Here is an 11746-nt window from a genome sequence, read left to right on the forward strand (position 1 = left end):
AATTAAAAAGAGACAAAGCAGCAAGGTGCATTTCATAGAAATATACATACATATAACTGATTATTAAGGGACCAGTGGGGGTAGACTGACAATATGATCCAAAAGCACTAAAAACACATAAATTTCACTTAATATGAGGATGTCGTCATCTAATTTCTTATGGACTTTTTTGCACTTTCTATACTCTTTCTTACTTTTGTTTTCTTAAATGCTGCGGTGACTCCTGAATTTCCCCTCGGGGATAAATAAAGTATTTTCTATTCTATTCTAATAAAATTCAAAGTATTTATTCTAAACTTATAGCTGCATAGATTTGTAGTTAATTACATAGCCTATTATAAGCTAATTATAAGCTATTTTCTGTTTTGTCAGTATTGTCTTGTTCAAGTCGTATATTTTAAGAAAACCTCCAACATGTGAATACAAACCTTTATTGAAAACTTATAAACAATATAAGAATAGAAATTCCTTACGGCGTTGAACCAACCAACAAGAAAGGGTGTTAGCACTATCATTTAAGTTAGTACTAACGTTATGTCCTGTTTTTATGAAAAGTCTTTCAGGTTTAAAATAACGTTATTACTATGGTATGACTTAAATTTTAACACATTTAATTGTTTGTTTCTGTCTCTACAGGCTGATAAAAGAGTCATTAATGAATAGATCGAGGTCCAGAAGGATCATTTTATGCTAGCTTTTCTTTAAAATAGGCTTCGACCCGCTTCGACACAAATTCATCGTCAGTTAATGGTTCTTTTACTTGAACACGTGAATCATTCCCCGTTACTGCTTTCGTTTCCTTAAGTTTTGTGCTTTTCAACCGTCGAAGCCGAACCAACTCCTCTGGTCATTGGTGGGATCCCGTATCCATCAAATCTCGCAGCTAATAAAATCACAGAAGAGGATAAAGGGGCGGGGCTTAGTGTGTATCGGGACAGGGGTATAAACACACCACGCATCCACATTTCTGGTCATTTCCGCCCTCTAGTCGAACTTCTGCAAGGGAAAACGCGATATAAACCGTCTCCCGTAAAGGTATGTAGTGGATTCACTGGTAGTAGTGTGTTTTACTTTGCATTTGCATGGTTCAGTTCTTAAAAACGAAACCTTCAAGAGTAGAAAACGTCGTTTGTGAGGTCCAGCTTCTAATCTAAATCGGATTTTACGCATAGTGTGAGATCGAAATGAGCCCCTGTGTGTCTGTTCTGTCCTGTCTGCTGTATGCAGGCTTGTTCAGGTGCTGAGGTAATTCATGTTTTCACCTTTTAGGCAAATAAGAACAAACCGCTGGTCATCATGGCTCTGGATGGATGTGGCCTCTTCTGCAAGTATATCCTCATCGTTTTCAACATCATCTTTGCAGTAAGTCTGTCAGAAATTGAAAACATCCTCTGGTGTTTTTGTTAGAGGGGATAGTGAGACTAAATACTGTGAGAGAGGTTAAGTCATGTTTCTACCTCTGAAGTTGCTGCGGTTTGTGCGTCATTGATCTGTTAAGGTTTCGTTTCTCCTCAATACCAGCTTATGTTACCTGCTCCATTAATGTCTGGCATTAACTTGACACACCTTTTGTTTGGTTAATGATTCACTTTCACTCGCCCTAAAAACTCAAACAAAAAATGCAGGTGGATCTGATCCAAGAGATTTTTTTACGTTATCTGCCCATTTGTCAACAGCCCTTATGCACAGAAAGAATAATATAAAAGGACTAATCTGTTCCTTCATTGTTATCTTTTTAAAAGTCAGAAACACGATATTTTGACAGAAAATAAAGTTATGATTTCTCTATTACTGTTTAATGTCAAAGTATTGTTTCTCTGTTGGCTGTAAAGTACTCATAAAATGCATTTTGAAACCATTTTTAACTACTCAAAAAGCTGCCAGCATTGGTAAGACAGCTTCTTCACAGACTAAGCTGTAAGTTTTCTTACAGCATGGTTTATAAGTGTACAGTTTACAATTACATTTAGTAGACACCTTTGTCCAAGGCAATGTACAACACATATAAATGAGCAATTAAGTTTTAAAACAGTAAGAAATAATCAGTATTTATCACTGTGCTCTGCCATAAATAACTTGAATTGATTTTAAGGTAATGGCTTACCCACACCTATCTAGAGAAAAGCTTCTTGAGAAAACTTAGAAACTGAACATTATTACCTCCGCCAAGGAGGTTACGTTTTTGACAGTCTCTCTGTTTGTCTGTGAACAACATGACTCAAGAAGTCACAAACAGATCTTGATGAAATTTTCACGAAATGTTCAAATTGGCATAAAGAACAAGTGATTCAGTTTTGGTGGTGATTCAAATCACTGTCTGGATCCAGGATTTTTTTAAAGGATTTGTTATAATTGTGAGATAGGGCTGTTTTCACCATATGTCTATATAACTCCATGATAAGTGGTAAGATTGCTTTGCAAAACAATACAAGACAAGGTCACCATAATTTTTGGCATGTAAAAGTATGATCCAGATCCCGGCAACATTCTGGATACTAAGAAATGGAATATGAAATTTTGTAAGTTTTAGCAGACAGACAGCAGACTGCTGAAAGGGAGTATAACATTAAAGTAGGATCAAAGTGTTGCGTGACACTCACATTATGCTTGGCGGAGGTCTGCACTTTCTGAATGCCTTTCTTGGTCATTAAAAAAATGGTTTTGATTAACTTCTTTAAAACCAAATATAGAGGTTTCTTGACAGCTGTGAAAAAGTTTCTGAATTAAATATTTGAACCGAGGCTTCCGCAGAAATGCCATGCTGAGTTTCCCTTTCTTCTCATATGTAGGTGGTTCTGTCTATTCTCTCCTCTAAACCCTTATATAACGTTGAAATTATTTTAAGCCCACGATCTGCTCTGTGGGTGCATATGAAAACTTTCTGCAGGTTGCTCTCATACTCTTCTTGATTATTTAATACTGAGCGGTGCCTGAGATCATTACAGTTTTACTGTCAGAGTCCAAGGTGAGCACACCTCCCAGATAAGACTCCTCTCAGATTATACTTTTATCATATCTTATTTGGGGGAAAAAAAACATTCCATCACGTTTTAAGTCTTGATCTGGTTTTGACAAGTTTTTAAGTTAACACAGTGTTTTAACACTAGAAGTCCCACAGCCCAGCCATTTGGCTTTTCTACCTTCCATGCCCAAGGGGCAGCCAAGTGGCTGGATTAGTCTGGAATCAACATCTCTACTTTAGGTGTGAACAGCCATCTGATCACCATTGTTTTGTAAATGAGGCAATTACTTTCTCCTGAACTACTGAAAAAGGGAAAGATGTTGCTATGCCTTTACCTGAATAAACCAATGTGTTGTAATGTTATGAGAGAGAGGTAGAGGTTTAGAACTAGTATAAAATGTTAATGACTTCATTTTATGTTCAACAAGCTATAATTACTCCACTTTTGTGATCACGACAGAAAGTTATTTTCCCCTCCCTTTTCAGTGTGAGGTCAACACAGTTTATTATTTTTATTTCTTGCTGAGATTTATTGCTGATGCACAGGTTGAGTAAATGAACTATCATGGGCTGTGAGTGAGCTTTTTATCCACTTCAGGTCCCTTGTTTAGCCATCGGTCACAGCCACACCCACCCTTCCACCTTACATCCAGTTGGACTGCTTTTACATTTTCCATCCATCTTTCTTACTATTTCTTTTCTTATTTTATTGTTTTTACCAGGATTTTCTGTTTCTCAGGAGTAAATGTCAAATATGGGTAGATGCAGATAAACTTTATCCAGGCTACTCAAAGCACCCCATGACAACTTTGCATGCTTGAGACTCAACACTCTGTTATAGTTAAAAAAAACACTGGATCATTTTCTTTTAATATGCGTATGTGTGTGTGTGTGTGTGTGTGTTTGTGTGTGTGTGTGTGTGTGTGTGTGTGTGTGTGTGTGTGTGTGTGTGTGTGTGTGTGTGTGTGTGTGTGTGTGTGTGTGTGCATTTGTGAAACGTGAACCAACAGTTATACAAGCAGATATATTGTCAAAAAAAAATAGCTGCCATTCAAACAGTGGACCTGACGGGAGCTTGTGACAGAGGCAGTCAGTTCAGTTTAGGTTTCTTTTATGAAGCAGCTTACAGTGTTCACAGTCACACAAAAGGCTGTAAACACATAAACAAAGCTCTATCAAGAAGAATATAGAGATAGTATAGCTATAAAAAAACAAACTTCAAAATAAATATAGTAAACTTAAACTAAACAGTCAACAGCTGTTTTGGACAAGGGCACTCTAATACGGGTTATGGAAGAAATATTTTTTCTTATTATATCAGATATATTTACAGCTACACTTGCCTCACACTCCTCTGGCAGCCCAATGCAAAAAGTTTCAGTAGATGTTGGAAGCTTCCAGGCTCTTTTCAGGCACACCCCTCCCCCCTGATCATGTATCACATCTGTGGACTGCCAATCTGTCAGGTAAGGGCTGCATTTGCAAAACAATGGTGGCTAATTGAAGGCCGTTCAGTTGTACATTCTAACTGAGCAGCCATTTGGCTGTCCTCTGGGCATGGCAGCAGGGGTAAGAAAACCCTGGGACTTCTAGTGTTAATGTCAATATCTAAGTCTGCAGTGTGTCCTCCTTCAGCCTCCGTGATTTAGATTCTGATTGCATGTTACTGAAACATATCTGAAGATTAACTATGAGAGATAATTGGGGTCACTAATTTTCTTTTGAAATTCTATATTTTATTAGTTCTTTTGTGTCCTTGAACTACTTTTAAAGTCAACTGTCTGAAAGGGGTTTCCTACGACAACAACTGGGTAAAGATGGGGGTAAAGAGTATAGGTTTGTAGAGACCCATCACCAAATGGTTCACCTCCTGTGAGCCATTCTCATCCTGAGTGGGCCGTTAACTCCCACTGTCATGTGAGGTGTTCACCTTCACTTAGGAGACAGTGGGAGTGAAAGGCCCACTCAGGATGGTAAGGGCTTTCAGGGGGGGGCCACGCTGTGATGGGCTTCTACAATCCATCCCCCCAGTCATTGTTCCCTCACCAGCAATTTGGAACTGATGGAGCTTCTTGGATGAGAGGCAAAACTTCTTCCCGAGCTCTTCAGAGTCCAGTTGCCTTGTCTTTCCAGTCTTCAGATGAACCATGACCTGGATGAATGAGAATCTATGTGGGAGTTGATTCAGTTGTTAAAGCAGGAAATCCTTGTCATGTGACTCCAGTTGCCCAGCAGCTGACAGGAAGAGCACACCGAGCCAAACTGCAAAACACAGAAAACAACAGTAGAACAAAGAGAGCGAAACTGAGACATACTGAACCCAGATCTGATGAAGGACTGCTCTCAAAGTTCATGTCAAATGAAACATCTCACCACCGGGTGGATGTGATGGTTGAGGCTCGACATGTTGAGGATGTGAGATAGTGCACCTGGACAGTGATCTGTATTTCTGTGTGTTTTCCTGCAGACGGTGGGGCTTGCCTTCTTGGGTCTGGGCCTGTGGCTGAGGTTCAGCAATGACACCAGAGGGATCTTTGAGATTGATGCCCTCAGCTCCACCACGTTTGTTACAGGTCAGTGAATGTGTCTCATAGCTTTTTGTATTTTTGTACTGAAATATCTGAAGATGCTGAGCCCATCTCTCTGTGCCTTTCTCTCTGGTGATCAGCTGTGACTGTCCTCATCGTGCTTGGCTTGGTGATGCTGGTCGTGGTCGTGTTTGGAGACTACGGAGCCTGCAACGAGAAAAGATGTGCTCTGCAAGTGGTGAGAAGCTTTTCTTTTCTTGTCAAGCAGAGCTGCTGCCAAGTTTTTATACCGCTTGCATAATGTTGAATGCCCTCTGTTTCAAAATAGACAAACTGTAAAAGCAGGTGGACACCAAAATTAACTCAAGAATTCCCAAACAAAGAAACAGAACAGTTTGAAGAAGGTGAAGGGCGACAACAGGAAACAGCTGGCGTCTACATGTGTTTGATATGAAGGAACAGAAAGAGAAGAAATGGTGGATTCTTCTTTCAGGATCTGTTTTTATCAGGGTCTTGGTTCTGTTTTCACCAGCTGATGAATACAAGAGCATTACTCAGGCTTTAATTTCGGCTGTCTGCACTTTCAGAGTGACAGAGTGAGTCGTTATGTAAGCATTAACTGTGATTACATTTGAATTTTTGCAGAGCAGAGATGGAATACTGCTGTTCATATGCAAAGTGACACGTCTGTAGTTCAGTCTGTGGGTGTGAGACTGATTTCTGACATTTATTTACACACCAAACCAAACAGACAGACTTGCCCAGAGTCGTCAACTCTCCATTCTGAGGATTAAACTTTTTGCTGCCTGTACTTTTTCCAGGAGTGAAACAGTCCAAACATGTTAGAAACCTCTGACAGAGGTGAGCTTAACCTCTTTGTGATCTAAGGATCATACTAATCAAGATGTTCCACCTTTCTTCCTTCAGTTTTCAGTTCTTTTGGCTCTCCTGGCTGGTGCTGCAGTTGCTGTTGGAGTGATCACGTACTCTAAGAAGGATGAGGTGAGAGGAAGAGTCAGGGAGGAATGACATAACTGGATAAAAATGTAGAAATCAACACCCCCCACTAAGGAGCTCTGATTTTTCTCTGTAAAGGTTGGGCTGCACATCGCTGACTTCTACAGCAGCATGTATGCTCTGTATGTGAGCAACGGAGACCCTGTGGTTGGCATCACTCTCAGGTTCATCCACATGATGGTGAGAACAAATGCTCGGTACTATTCAGAGAAACAAACTCCAAGCTACCGAAAGTTATGACCACACACTGTTTCACTTCTTAAATACACGACGCGTGATGTTTTTAACCTCTCTCTAATCTCTGTTCCCTTTTCAGCTTCACTGCTGTGGAGTGACCGGAGTCCCTCTGGTAGAGATTGCTAAAGAAACGTGTCCCAAACCACAAGACTTCCTCGAACACATCGTCATGCCTGTAAGTTGATGCTGCGGTGCAGAATAAAGAGACGAAGGGCGATGCTTCTGTCTGTAGATGAAACTCAGGACTCTGTTTTTGTCTCTCTGCAGAGCTGTCCTGGGAAAATCATCTCTACGTTTGACAGTAGAGCTCCTCTGGTGATGGGGATCCTTATTGGGACTGGAGCTCTTTTGGTAGGAACACCTTAGTGTGCTGCACATTTCCACACTTTGAGAAGAGGTCACATGACACCACTTGAGTCAGCTTAGCGTAAACGGACACTACACTGCAAAAAACTGAAATCTTATCAAGTGTTTTTTTCTTTTTTTAAGTAAAAATTGTCTTATTATACTCGATATGAGCCACTTTCAACTTATCAATCCAGAAAAATGTCTTGTTTCAAGTTATCAGAGTACAAAAATGAGGTTTGAATTGCTTGTAACCAGTAAAAAAAATCTGCGAATGGAACAAGAAAAAATTGCTTGAAAATTTCCTTGAGACTAGAATAATGTCTTTATACAAGTAACTTTTCTCTTGTTCCATTGGCAGATTTTTTTATTGGTTACGAGCAATGCAGACCTCATTTTTGTCCTTAAATAACTTTAAACAAGACGTTTTTCTGGATTGGTCATGTGAATTTGGCTCATCTTGAGTCTAAAAAGGAATTTTCTACTGAAAATGAGACAAAAACACTTGATAAGATTTCAGTTTTTGCAGTGTACACCCTCTCCTCAGGTAGTCACTTTGTGGTGAAATGAGTCAAGGTTTACTTTTTTCCTTACAGCCTCAGCTGAAGTTCAGCTCTTTCTCCCCTAGGATCAGTGCGGTTGTGTTTCTGTTTAACCAAGTTTTCATCTGAAATCTGGCTTTAACTCTAATTCACAAGTCCTTGTTTGATAAAAAGTCTCCATTAGTTTAATCATGCATTTTAAATCCAGGATGTATGATATGGCTCTAATCAGAATTTTTTGAATCTAACCTTTCTGTGCGCCTGAGGCTTACAAAGGTCTCAGGATACTGTTCCAAAAACACCTAAGAAACTTTCTGCAGCTTCAAATTGGCTTAAAACACATTTTGACTCAATGACTCAAAATGTGTTGTATTAAAACTTGAGTTGGCCTGGGCCGATAATAAATTTTGCTTGATGATATATTGTCCCACAATCATTGACGATAAATAATATTATTGACAATATTATTTTGAGACCAAATTAATCATTCATATAAACATTTGTTGACACTTTTAAAGACGTTTAAATATTTAAGACGTTTTCCTCTCATCCGTGAGGCTTCATCAGCTTCATCCCAAACTATAAACAGTCCAGTTGTCTCAGTTTTAAGCGTTCAGAAAACACTTTCTGTGAGTGAAGACCATTTTGCGCGGTTCTGTTTGTATTTACTTTGTCGCTCAAACTCCTCAGTGAGTGTTGACTGTGGGGACGAAGGCTCTGCATCTGCAGGTGCAGTTTCTTCCCCAGCTGGAGAAACTGGGTCAGGTAGTTGTGTTTTAGATGGGTGTGGTAGTATGATAGTTTGTTGTGTTGCCTGTTTTTGTTGATGGGCTCACCTTGCTCATTTGGTTTGGAGCTGAAATATTTCTACCCTGGGGCGGTGGCATTTCACTTTACAGTCATGCTTTTTCCTCCTAACTTCTGCTATGTTAACCTGGGTTGCCCCTTACACGCTCACGAGGCTCAGTTGCTACCCTCTGTGCGTTTACTTACTAGCCTGATGCTAGCAGCCCCGCCTCACCCCAGAGGCAAAGATTTCCGATGACTGACTTAAAATCCAGCCTGTTTGGAGGCGGGGGACAAAGAAAACAAACACGCATGCACATGGTGATACATTGTGGCCAGAACAATTACTGAGTTTATTTCATTTGTCGTATTACTGATTGATGTATTGACTATCGTCCTAGGCCTAAACTTGAGGACTTTTTCCCTTTCATCTTAGCTCCATTTTGCAGCACACAATATGCAAATTAAAATCAGGCCCTCTAAGAACACCCAAACTGGGGACGCAATTTTTACTTTCACACTTTTTGTAACTGCACTTTTTCATCTCCGTGTATAATGGAGGATCAGAAACCCAAATACATGCTTTATTAGATTGTGTATCCTTGATGTTTCACATCCTTTCTAAAAATGATGCAGGATGATCCAAATAAAAGCTTAGGCCATTATTTGAGGTTTTAGAGTGCACTAACTTCTACAGGCTCATAAAAAGAACTATGTGTCTGTGTTTCTTTGTGTTTAAGTTTTATGTCTGTTCTCAGTTTTTTTTTTATGATGCACAAAGTTACAGATGTTGATTAAATCTCTATTAACCCCCCTGTCTCCCTGAAAACTACTCCCCCTCAAACTTCTCTCTTCTCTCTTCTTCTTCTTTTGTCCTATGGTTGCCCCCAAAGTTCATTGCTCTGATCTGCAGCGTCACCCTCAGTTCAAAGCTTAAGCACTCCATCTCCACCTCTCAGTACATCATCCTGACTCAGTCCACTCCTGTGCTGGCTAACCCTCCACCCCCACAGCCGAACTTCATCTCCTACCCCCACCCTGACCCGCAGCCAGTCATCTTCGCTCCTCTCACTGTGGCAAACATCCCTCTGCCTGAGGAGGAGTAGAGAGCTCATCACTTTCACTTTCAGTCTGTCTTCATTCAATCCACAGGTTATCTTTTTTTATCTGTTCTCTCTGCTTGGTCCAGTTTCTGCCTCCTTTAAAGGAAAAATCCAACATTTAAGACTTGAACATCACTTTATAAACATCACTCCGTGTCCTGGAAAGGCTGTAAGGATGTGTTCCCTCAGAGAACAGACTAAAGGAGGCTGAATGTACTACAGTCAGCTCCAGAATGCTTCAGGATTAGAGAAGAGTCAAAAACCTGTTTTTAGCATGAAGTTGTTCACAAAGCAGGCCCAAATGAGCCATTGTACTGTTTTAAAACCTCAACAGACTAATAGGTTTAATACCTGCAGGTGCTTGTTTGTGTTTCTAAAAACTTTTCAGTAGGAGTTCCATAAATTTGATGCTAAAATTCAGGTTGATTCATATTTGATAGACGTCTCTAATGTTGGGTTTTTCCATTTCAAGTTAGACTCACCCTCCTCCAGCCCCTGCTTGTAGGTCTGCATGCTGGTTGGTGGCGGTGGCTTGTCTCACTCAGTGGCTGCTTTAATCCTGGTGATGATGATGATGACAAAGGGAAATCTGGCTGTTCAGCTCCCCGTCCCTTCGCTCCTCTTTACTCCCCATCCTCCTTCTGTCTGAACGCAGGTCGCCGCTCTGGTCTGCTCCATCATCCTCCTGAAACAGCTTAAGACGGTGCAGCAGGAGGTCACTGCATACTATCGCTCCGTGTACTGAGAGGAGGAGGAGGAGCCTTCATCAGTCCTCCTCTGCCTCATCTTAAGTGGACCATCGCTTCAATTCAAGCACGACCAGCTCAGAAATGTTTATAGAGTTTGTCTGTCAACGACTGATTGGTCACACTGTCAGTTTCATATCCTTTAAAGTAACAATGTGCCAAAAAAAACATTAAGGTACGAGCCCAACTTTTATAGTAATCTTACAAAATTAGAAAAAAAGAATGGGTCTTATCTGGAAATCAGGTTGTTAGAAAGATTTAAAAAAGATCCAAATCAGGTTTTTCAACCTTTATTTTCATCGGTAATAAGAAAAAAAAAGGAAAACAATAAATCCACATCAGTGTAGATGTACTTAAGATTTTAACTCACCTGTCTTTTAACCACAGAGCTTTCATAATGATTCAAACAAAATAAAACCTGCAGCTTTTAGTCTCTACACATCTAAAATCTCTTGTGCATCACCCTAACTGCTCTGCCCCAGCGTGTTGAAAGCTGGATTACCTGATCCTGGATTACAAAGTTTTGAACAAATTGTCCCAGGTAAACATTCCTAGGTTAGCAGATAAACCCAACAGCATGATACCTAAAAGAAATAGTTAATTAATCACAAACTGCTGAAAAAAGGTAGATGCAAATTTCTGTTCTGTTTCTAAACAGTTTTTTTCTTTTGTTTGGTCTGTACTCCTCTAATCTCCAGTGTTCATTAGCTTTTCATTCAGTTTATGCAGACCTGATCGGAAAAGGAGGGATGGACCAAAAGTTAAGTTTATTAATCTACAACAAATCGTTTGGATTAAATGACGGACTGGATCTAATGTGAAATTTAAAGCAGGTTGATCATGTTCACACATCTCAATGTTGTGTGACTTCTGTACCACTAATCTGCGTAACTCAAGGTCATTTTGAAATTGTTAGTGCAAACGCTGCAGTTTTCCCTCGGTGCTGGATGTTTCTGGTTTTTGTCTTGCTGCCGTTCGGCTGTAATCCTGTCAGATCACTGGTAAACTTTTTGTTTGTACTGGAAATGTTTTCAGATCATCCGAAGTGATTGTTAAATACATTTACACTCTGAAGTTAAAGAGTGAATATTGCTGAAGGTGTTTTAAACATTCCTTTTTTTATATCTTTAAACCTCTTTGTGCTCAGACGGCTCCGTGTGGCTGTAAACTAATCAGAGACCTTCCTGAGAGCAGGAGAGTCCGCAGACTCCTGTGTTTCCTCACGCTGATTGTGTAAATAATTAAAAGCTGCCTTCCTGTGAATGCTGGTGTGACTCTGAGGTTAACACCTTTCTTTATCATTCACACTTCTTCTAACTCCTTCTCTTCCAAATGATTCTGTGACCAAATTGATGCACGTTAAGTTTCTTTGTTCTTAAGAAAGAGATGCCTTAAAGTCAGTTTCTTTTCTGTCTCTGCACTCTGTGAACTCATATCAAGCTTTGCACTAAAATGTTTTGTTAATGTTAGGTCAGTTTTT

At 39.9% G+C, this 11746-nt stretch overlaps 1 protein-coding gene across 2 annotated transcripts; it reads left to right on the top strand.

The window, feature by feature from the left end:
* Positions 1-929: 929 nt before the first annotated feature.
* Positions 930-11720, top strand: cd9r (CD9 molecule related). Of its 2 annotated transcripts, XM_074696476.1 has the most exons (10): positions 930-1035; positions 1270-1362; positions 5430-5535; positions 5631-5728; positions 6418-6492; positions 6586-6687; positions 6824-6919; positions 7012-7095; positions 9311-9569; positions 10176-10656. In XM_074696476.1, exons 2-9 carry the CDS (start codon positions 1297-1299, stop codon positions 9521-9523), a joined length of 840 nt encoding a protein of 279 aa, XP_074552577.1. In that variant the 5' UTR covers positions 930-1035; positions 1270-1296; the 3' UTR covers positions 9524-9569; positions 10176-10656. The 2 variants fall into 2 exon arrangements, with proteins under 2 accessions (XP_074552577.1, XP_074552578.1); XM_074696477.1 differs by lacking the exon at positions 9311-9569 and having other exon boundaries at positions 10176-11720.
* The last annotated feature ends 26 nt before the right edge of the window (positions 11721-11746 follow it).

This window comes from Halichoeres trimaculatus, unplaced genomic scaffold, assembly GCF_033239565.1.
Source record: "Halichoeres trimaculatus isolate MK-OKI-2021-1 unplaced genomic scaffold, fHalTri1.1 fHalTri1_scaffold_20, whole genome shotgun sequence".
Lineage (NCBI taxonomy): Eukaryota > Metazoa > Chordata > Actinopteri > Labriformes > Labridae > Halichoeres > Halichoeres trimaculatus.